General features: G+C 48.9%; 4 protein-coding genes across 4 annotated transcripts; 2 read left to right on the top strand and 2 right to left on the bottom strand.

The window, feature by feature from the left end:
- Positions 1-467: 467 nt before the first annotated feature.
- On the top strand, positions 468-910 carry LOC130332595 (histone H4-like). The gene has a single exon (XM_056553764.1). It carries the CDS (start codon positions 494-496, stop codon positions 908-910), a length of 417 nt encoding a protein of 138 aa, XP_056409739.1. The 5' UTR covers positions 468-493.
- A 2,600-nt stretch (positions 911-3,510) lies between these two features.
- LOC130332634 (histone H2B 1.1) lies at positions 3,511-3,891 on the bottom strand. Its single transcript, XM_056553802.1, has one exon. The coding sequence runs from the start codon at positions 3,889-3,891 to the stop codon at positions 3,511-3,513; it is 381 nt and encodes a 126-aa protein (XP_056409777.1).
- An 86-nt stretch (positions 3,892-3,977) lies between these two features.
- On the top strand, positions 3,978-4,689 carry LOC130332633 (histone H2A type 1-like). The gene has a single exon (XM_056553801.1). It carries the CDS (start codon positions 3,978-3,980, stop codon positions 4,617-4,619), a length of 642 nt encoding a protein of 213 aa, XP_056409776.1. The 3' UTR covers positions 4,620-4,689.
- Positions 4,690-8,081: 3,392 nt separating this feature from the next.
- LOC130332597 (histone H1B-like) lies at positions 8,082-8,759 on the bottom strand. Its single transcript, XM_056553765.1, has one exon. The coding sequence runs from the start codon at positions 8,751-8,753 to the stop codon at positions 8,100-8,102; it is 654 nt and encodes a 217-aa protein (XP_056409740.1). The 5' UTR covers positions 8,754-8,759; the 3' UTR covers positions 8,082-8,099.
- Between the last annotated feature and the right edge of the window lie 382 nt (positions 8,760-9,141).

Raw genomic sequence — 9,141 nt, 5'->3', positions numbered from 1 at the left:
GGTCAGGCTCTCGGACGATTATTCTCGGTCACTCTCATTGCACATATCGGGGCTCCATATAATGTCGTACAATGTGTGCAGGGTCTTGGTGCCCGGGGGGTGAGCAGTCCTGTAGACCTGGTAATGCTGCCCGAGTGATCGATCCATTCACAAGAATCGTTCTGCCATCTGCTGCTCCCCGCACACACATTATACACCTGACAGATTATTGTGCTGCTATTGATCCTCTCCCATGTGTGTAACATACAGCTCACACACCTGCCCGATCACCATTCCCGCTCGGTACAATGACGACTGCTCTTCTCTACATTGTTGGGGAGAATCGCGGTAAGAAAAAAAAAAAAAAAAAAAAAACTGATTATTTAGAATCGGAAAATGCAGCAAACGTTTCGTAATGGGCGGGATATTCAAAACCTTCTCGTCTCGTGTTCAGCCAATCAATGAAAAGGGGAGGGGTCAGGAATGTAAATTTGGTTAAAAGAAACGCCCCCGGATGATGTCATATTTGTTACAGTTCTCTGTCTGGTCCGCTCCTGTGCTATATAATCAGGACTCGGCCGCACTCAGTATTCTGCAGTCTACTCGCTACATAGAGAAGATGTCTGGACGCGGTAAAGGAGGGAAAGGTCTCGGTAAGGGCGGAGCCAAGCGGCACAGGAAGGTGCTCCGGGATAACATCCAGGGCATCACCAAGCCTGCTATCCGCCGTCTAGCTCGCAGGGGAGGCGTGAAGCGCATCTCCGGCCTCATCTATGAAGAGACTCGCGGTGTCCTGAAGGTTTTCCTGGAGAACGTCATCCGTGACGCCGTCACCTACACCGAGCACGCCAAGAGGAAGACCGTCACCGCTATGGACGTGGTGTACGCCCTCAAGCGCCAGGGCCGCACTCTCTACGGCTTCGGAGGTTAATTCTGCTTCTACTCGGCTCCATCTCATCAACCCAAAGGCTCTTCTCAGAGCCGCCCACATGTTCTATGGAAAGGCTACAATTCCTTGTGTCTTCTGTACTGAGAGGTTGTGTGATCGGTGTTTTGCTCTTGTGGTTGCGGTGTTTGTTTTTCCCTTTTCTGCCATAATCTCTGCACCTGATCAGTCTATCGGTGTTTCCCTCTATCTGCTCCGGGGGATCTCCTCTGAATGTTCTGACTACTGCCCTCATCTTCCTCCGTGATTCTAGTTACTGTTACAATCTACACTCATCTTCTCCAGATTACATTACTTCCCTCCCCACCATATCAGTCATTACCTCCCTAAAGAGTCCGTGTTATAGAAGATGCAGATCTCCTGATAATATCCGGGTAACAATTATCTATATCCCGCTATCTGGACAAATAAGCCTTCACTCTATAACACCTGTAGGTTAATGGAGCTGTTCACACCCAAGTATATTGTATATATATTCCGCCTGTTCTCATAAGCAGAATCCCGGGATTGTTCTCTGCAGTTAACCCTCTCAGTGCTGAGTTCAGTTACTATAGTGATGTAGATCGTGTCCTCTGCAGTGTAATGCGCCTGTGTGATCGGTGCTGCTGGCTTCAGTCTCCCGACACCTGTGACCGTAATTGGTGCAGAGGACACTGAAGGGTTAACTCTAGGCGGAGTTATAGACCCGAATGTTCGCTCATTGGATGATCACCGCAGTTGACTATTTTGAAATTCCCGCTCTTCTTCTGGTCGTTTCTCCCTTTGTCTCGTCCTCTTCCCTGTACACGTGACTACATTCCTCTGGTTTCTGTAAATAGGAAGAAAAAGGCGGCGGAGGGGAAACTGTTGGGGCCGATCAGGGGGATTCTATTGAGGCCTTTGCGGTAGAAGGAGAGAGGACACTATGTCCGGGGCTGACATCACAATGGTGGGTGTATACGGGGTCTTCCCTGCAGAGTATATAGAGGAGCCGCGTCCCTGTCCTATTCCAGACCTGATACCGATCACATCCTGCACCCTCCCCCAGCAGCCTGACACCTTCTCCTGAAGAGGAGGCGGCGGGGAAAGTATTTTTGATACATTTTATTGTTCTATGTATTAAATTACTGGAAAAGATCGCCCAGTGTGAACACTGATCGTGCGGTTGTTTTACAATCTATTTTACCTGTCAGCGATCACCGTGTATTTAAACCTGATGAAGTCTTAGTGGGGGGAGAGATTCCAGGGCCCGTCATTGATGAAATCCTTCCCGATCTGGATATAACGCGTGTCCGTGTGAATATAGCGTTAACTATAGAAAAGCCTTGGATGAATCTTCTGAAATTAAAATATGATAACAAAAAAATCAAGATGGAACATAATACCAATAAAACGAGGAAAGATGCAAAAAAAGAAAATAAAACATTGATCATGAAGCATAAAAGTAGTCACAGGGCTAGTAGTATTATTGGTTACAATAGATAATAATCTAAACCACTGAAATGCGTCTGGTTACCCCCATCTATGTCACCACACAACTGGAAAATCATTATTTGCGCAAAAAACAAGCGCTAGATTGTGACAACTTTCAATCATTAACTCTTTAGCGAGGACTCTACTCCAGTATTATCACTGGGAACATCCAGACCGCACCTGGACACCACCGATCTCTCCCCTTCAGGCTTCCATGCACGGCCGGTTTATTCACAAGCTGAGACCGAGACAGCGGGAGGGTGATCGGTGTATGAGTGGGAGCGCTGTGCGGTTATCTACACCAGACTTTTACTTATAATTCATGACTAGAATTAATTTCCAAAGATTATAACCAACGGCAGCTGTGCGAGCATTGCGCATAGGATTAGGATCTTTATTGGTGGCATACACGAGAATGAGGGGGATCTCTCCATTGTTATCGGGTCTGGAAGAAGCGGGAAATTCAAACCCTGAACGTCCTGTGATCAGCCAATGTGTGAGTGTGGAAAGGGGCATTAATAAATTATCATTGACCCATCGGGATTTATATAGAATTAATGCTGCCTATGAGCGGAGAAATCCCCTGATACTGTGGTGTCCTCCCTGCTGTGTAGAGTCGGGCTCGGGTCCTTTGTCATTTCATTGTAGTAAACATGCCGCTAAAGGGTTAACAATCAGCCGTGTGCGCGGTCCCGATTACAATGGAGAGATCTCCCCGAGATGTAGAGGCTGATTCTGTGGCTGACTACTACCCTCATCCTCCTTGTTTCTCTATTGTCCCCTCCCAGTCAGTGCACAAAGATTATAGCAGCAGGATGAGTGTCTCATAATAAACCCCAGCGATTCCGATCAATAGATTCCCCGATCAGTGAATGAGAATTTATTGATCGTGGAGAGACGACGTGTGGGCACAGGAGAATATACACCCTGCAGTCAGGGAGAACCGCAGCCGCCGCTCTGATCTCACCCGATGCAGAATATATATAGTATCAATAGACTGTACTGACAGAATAGCGGCCACATAGACAGAAGAGAATACGGGGAATACAGACAGGAGAAGCTCCAGCTCTATTATAGACAATGTGGGTGGCTCTTAGAAGAGCCTTTGGGGTGACAGCAGGAGGCGGAGCAGGTTACTTGGCGCTGGTGTACTTGGTGACGGCCTTGGTGCCCTCGGACACGGCGTGCTTGGCCAGCTCTCCAGGCAGCAGCAGGCGCACGGCGGTCTGGATCTCCCGGGAGGTGATGGTGGAGCGCTTGTTGTAGTGAGCCAGGCGGGAGGCTTCCCCTGCGATGCGCTCGAAGATATCATTCACAAAGGAGTTCATGATGCCCATGGCCTTGGAGGAGATGCCGGTGTCAGGGTGGACCTGCTTGAGCACCTTGTACACGTAGATGGCATAGCTTTCCTTCCTGGTCTTCCTCCGCTTCTTGCCGTCCTTCTTCTGAGTCTTGGTCACGGCTTTCTTAGAGCCTTTCTTGGGCGCTGGTGCAGACTTGGCGGGATCAGGCATGATGATCAGTCACAATACTTCTTCACTAGAACAGAGAGATTAATGATGCTTCCTCCTCCCACCGCAGCCGTATTTATAGGCAGCCCATGCAAATGAGAAATGCTGTCTGCTCGCTGTTCTACTGGAGGAGCAAATCATGTGACCTGTGGGAGCGTCCTAAACCACGCCCTGGGAATTATTTATTGGTCAAGTCTCGTCACCATTGGCCGGATTCAAATCTACCCAATCACAGGAGCCGGAGGGCGGAGCTGAAACCTATAAAAGGCAGCAGAAGGAAAAATAATAGTTACATCTCGGAGAAGATTCTCTTGAACATTTGGGATTCACTTACCATTATGTCTGGACGCGGCAAACAAGGAGGGAAGGTTCGGGCTAAGGCAAAGACCCGCTCATCCCGGGCAGGACTTCAGTTCCCCGTCGGTCGTGTGCACAGGCTTCTCCGCAAAGGGAACTATGCCGAGAGGGTGGGCGCCGGTGCTCCCGTGTACCTGGCCGCTGTGCTGGAGTATTTAACCGCTGAGATCCTGGAATTGGCCGGTAATGCCGCCCGGGACAACAAGAAGACCCGCATCATCCCCCGTCACCTGCAGCTGGCCGTGCGCAATGACGAGGAGCTGAACAAGCTGCTGGGAGGGGTGACCATCGCCCAGGGAGGCGTCCTCCCCAACATCCAGGCCGTGCTGCTGCCCAAAAAGACCGAGAGCAGCAAAGCGGCAAAGAGCAAGTGATCACCGCTTATCCCAGACCCATCCTGAACACCAAAGGCTCTTCTAAGAGCCACCCACATTGTCTACTACAGAGCTGGCACCGCTGATCTCGGGTGTGAAAGGGATTTGAGCTGCTATATTTTTCTTACGTAGGACTACGTGTAGGTTGTGCCGAATGTAGTTGGTATCTGAGGGTTAATTCTCTTGTAATGAGTACATTTTCTTAAGTGACCGCAGTGTAGAGATGGCGCCCCCTATACTGTAACCTCCTGAACACATCGGATCTCCAGCCGATCAGGGGTCAGCGCTTCTCCATCGCTGGTTACATATAGATCCCGGCAATTATCGCCCCAGAGCCGGCCGGTCCTGACACCTTATTACATGGAGACAATGAGCGCTTTGTATCCGACTATAGAACTGTTATGTTCCCGCTCATTCTACAGTTATCGCTGTAGAATGAAAATGTTGAATAAATAAAAATATAAATGACACAAATATAATTAAGAATAAAACGAGGGAAGTTGTAGTAAACTAGATATTCTCAGCTGGGTCGCTCGGAGTACAATAACATTGATCATGAAACATAATAGTCATCTCAGAGCCCTTTAGATACTAGGATTATTGGTTAAAATAGATAGTAATCACATAAAAACATAAAATAGTTAACCCATTAATGCACTAGTAAAACAGACAGATCGGTGAAGTGAAGGAAATTCTGAGTTGTTATAAAGAGTAACAATCCCGCTAGATGTAACGAATGAGACTAGAAACACTTTGTTACTAAGAAAATGTCTCAATATTAATTCCAATAAAGAAACATAAAACACCATTTGAATAGTTTTGGTTGGACACGATGTATGATATCGCACTGTGTGTATGCTACCAATGAAAATGTGAGTCCTATGCGCAATATTCGTAAATTAGAGTCCTGAACTAATAGTAAAAGGCCGGTGTACACTCACCGCTCACCCTCCTGCTGTCCCGGCTCAGCTTGTGAATAAATCGGCCTGAGGGGGAGAGATCGGTGGTGTCTATTTTAAACAATAATATTAGTAACCACAGGGTCCTGAGATTACTTTTGATTCATGATAAATGGTGTGTGTGTATATATGTGTATTTTATTTTTTTCCCCTGTAACTTTCCTCCTTTTATTCTGATCAATTTAATTGTTCCTTTTGCTCCATTTTTTTCCTTCCATTATTAGTCTCCCATTCTCTATCCCTTCCCTCCCAGGAGGCTGAGATTCTCGGACACTTATTCGGATAGAGAACACCGAAGGTCTAGGAGATTATTTACTATTAATAGATTAGTCCTGAGCTTTTCTATTAGCGCTATATTCACACGGACACGCGTTATATTCAGATCGGGAAGGATTTCATCAATGACGGGCCCGGAAATCTCTTCCCCCAATAAGACTTCATCAGGTCTAAATACACTGTGATCGCTGACAGGTAAAATAGATTGTAAAACAACCGCACGGTCAGTGTTCACACTGGGCGATCTCTTGCAGCAGAGTGACATAATATCGGAATGTATTACATTAAATCACTACAAACTAACAATGTATAAAATACAGGATAGCTTTCCCCGCCGCATTCTCAGCAGTGTCCGGCTGCAGGGTGTGATCGGTATCAGGTCTGGAATAGGACAGGGACGCGGCTCCTCTATATACTCTGCAGGGAAGACCTGTCAGCCCCGGACACAGCGTCCTCTCTCCTACCGCATCAGCCTCACTAGAATCCCCCTGATCGGCACCAACAGTTTCCCCTCCGCAGCCTTTTTCTTCCTATTTACAGAAACCAGAGGAATGTAGTCACGTGTACAGGGAAGAGGACGAGACAAAGGGAGAAACGACCAGAAGAAGAGCGGGGATTTCAAAATAGTCAACTGCGGTGATCATCCAATGAGCGAACATTCGGGTCTATAACTCCGCCTAGAGTTAACCCTTTAGTGCCCGCTCGTTTCCCCTCTATGCACCAATTACGATCCCAAGTGTCGGGAGACAGAAGCCAGCAGCACCGATCACACACAGGCGCATTACACTGCAGAGGACACGATCTTCATCACTATAGTAACTGAACATAACTCAGCACTGAGGGTTAAAGGCAGAGAACAATCCCGGGATCCTGCTTATGAAAACAGGCGGAGTATAGGAGCAGAACAATGGAGAGGATAAGGAATCAGCTCGTTCTATAGATAATTTGGTGGCTCTGAAAAGAGCCTTTGTGTTGTATGCGGGTCTCGGGCAGATCTAAGCTCGCTCCCCACGGATCCTGCGGGCCAGCTGGATGTCTTTGGGCATGATGGTGACTCTCTTGGCATGGATGGCGCACAGATTGGTGTCCTCAAAGAGTCCCACCAGATAAGCCTCGCTGGCCTCCTGCAGGGCCATGACCGCCGAGCTCTGGAAGCGAAGATCGGTCTTGAAGTCCTGGGCGATCTCCCTCACCAGGCGCTGGAAGGGGAGCTTCCGGATCAGCAGCTCAGTGGACTTCTGGTAGCGGCGGATCTCACGGAGAGCCACTGTACCTGGACGGTAGCGGTGAGGCTTCTTCACCCCGCCAGTGGCGGGAGCGCTCTTCCTGGCGGCCTTGGTAGCCAGCTGCTTGCGGGGAGCTTTCCCTCCGGTGGATTTACGAGCGGTCTGCTTGGTCCTGGCCATGATTCTACGTACACAGCGGAGAAGTGATGGGAAGAGAGGAAAGAGCGGAATATTTATACTCCTGGTCTCATCAGCATTGGCTCATGTAAACCCCACCCCTGCATCCCATTGGCTGATTCTTACAACCAATGAGCCCGCCAAAATACATGTGACGTCAACAATTGTTCTTTGTTAGAAAGAGGCAGGACCCATCCTCGCCCTATTCGGCCCTTCCCCATTTCGGGTGTTCACACTGAATATAGGGGAGCGGCAGGCAATCAGACTCTATTCGGGACTGCATGACTTTATATAGTAATAAAACTATGCAGCAAACTAACCCTCAGGATGGGGGAAATAATATGTACACAACCTATTACCCAAAGGGTTACATTTATCCCCAAATATCTGGTATATTAATAATTTCCATAATCCCGTCTATCCTTAGGGCGTCATTTATCACAGCAGTGTAAATCCTTATAGTTTATACACAAGATCTACAATGTGTTACAATAGTGACACCTGGTGGAGAGATTTATAATCTTTTTGTTGCCGATTTGTAACAATATTTATATTTCCCCCAAGCGCTGACCCTACAAGTGTTACAGAAAGATACAACTATGGTTGGTTACAGAACAGACTCAGCTGAGTGTTCATAAGGGGATCTAGAACTAGTAAAGGCAGATGTATTGGGATTGATAAAATATAATAAAGTGATGATAATATAGAAAGGATTTATATCACTGTATTATATTCTTTATACATCCCGGTGTTACACGGGCGGTGATCATACAGCTCTGGTGGGAGGAGGTGGTGGCTCTGAAAAGAGCCTTTGAGGGATAAGTACAGGACGAGGCTCCCGATTATTTCTTAGCCGCGCTCTTCTTGGCTTTAGTCACCTTCTTTGCCGGGCTTTTGGCAGCTTTGGGTTTGGCCGCCTTCTTAGCAGGGCTCTTGGCAGCTTTGGGTTTGGCCGCCTTCTTAGCCGGGCTCTTGGTCACCTTCTTGGGGGCAGCCTTCGGCTTCTTTGGGCTCTTGGCCGCTGCAGGCTTCTTGGCTTTCTTCGGGCTCTTGGCCGCGCTCGGAGCCTTCTTTGGCTTCTTAGGGGATTTGGTTGCTTTCTTAGCTGCTGCAGGTTTCTTGGCCGCAGCCGCCGGCTTCTTCTTGGCCTCCTTGTCCTTGGTCTCCTGCTGCTTCTTGTTGATCTTGAAGGATCCGGAGGCGCCGCTGCCTTTCACCTGGAGCAGGGTTCCCTTGGTCACCAGCCCCTTGATGGCCAGCTTCAGGCGGCCGTTGTTTCGGTCTACATCGTATCCTCCGGCAGCCAGAGCCTTCTTCAGGGCAGCCAGAGACACCCCACTGCGCTCCTTAGAGGCGGACACGGCTTTAACGAGCAGCTCGGACACGCTGGGACCGGAGGGTTTGTGGCTTTTCTTGGCAGCTGATTTCTTCGGCTGCTTCTTGGATTTTGCGGCCGTTTCGGCGGGAGGAGCAGCGACTGGTGCGGTTTCTGCCATCTTAGAACTCAAAAATATCGTGAACGATAAATGCTGAGACCGGAGCTGCTGGCGCCTCTTATATGTACAGCGGCTGCGCAATGATTGGCTGCTGAGATGTCACCGTCCGGAGCTGCTATTGGCTGACACAGAGCACAGGCCCCGCCCCATCCCGTCTGGACCCGGGCGAAGTTCCGCTACAACCTTGTGCTTCCCTGCCCGGGATAAAAGATCTTTAGCGGCTAGAACCGGACAGGCGAGCTCCCCTTCTCCGTGTCTTATTCCTCCCCAACATCCCCCCTAACAGTTTATACCCGTCACTGGCGGAGGTGCCGGGAAGGAGCCGGGAGGAGGCCCCGGGATCTCCATCACAGTCTTCCCGATCTGCACATCACTGTGTATCCGGGAA

Source organism: Hyla sarda, unplaced genomic scaffold (assembly GCF_029499605.1).
Source record: "Hyla sarda isolate aHylSar1 unplaced genomic scaffold, aHylSar1.hap1 scaffold_38, whole genome shotgun sequence".
Lineage (NCBI taxonomy): Eukaryota > Metazoa > Chordata > Amphibia > Anura > Hylidae > Hyla > Hyla sarda.
Note: the sequence above shows the minus strand (reverse complement) of the source record. Positions and strands in the feature narration are given on the sequence as shown.

Coding starts and splice junctions, on each gene's coding strand:
- LOC130332595 (XM_056553764.1), top strand. CDS start 494: ATGATGTCATATTTGTTACAGTTCTCTGTCTGGTCCGCTCCTGTGCTA.
- LOC130332634 (XM_056553802.1), bottom strand. CDS start 3,891: ATGCCTGATCCCGCCAAGTCTGCACCAGCGCCCAAGAAAGGCTCTAAG.
- LOC130332633 (XM_056553801.1), top strand. CDS start 3,978: ATGCAAATGAGAAATGCTGTCTGCTCGCTGTTCTACTGGAGGAGCAAA.
- LOC130332597 (XM_056553765.1), bottom strand. CDS start 8,753: ATGGCAGAAACCGCACCAGTCGCTGCTCCTCCCGCCGAAACGGCCGCA.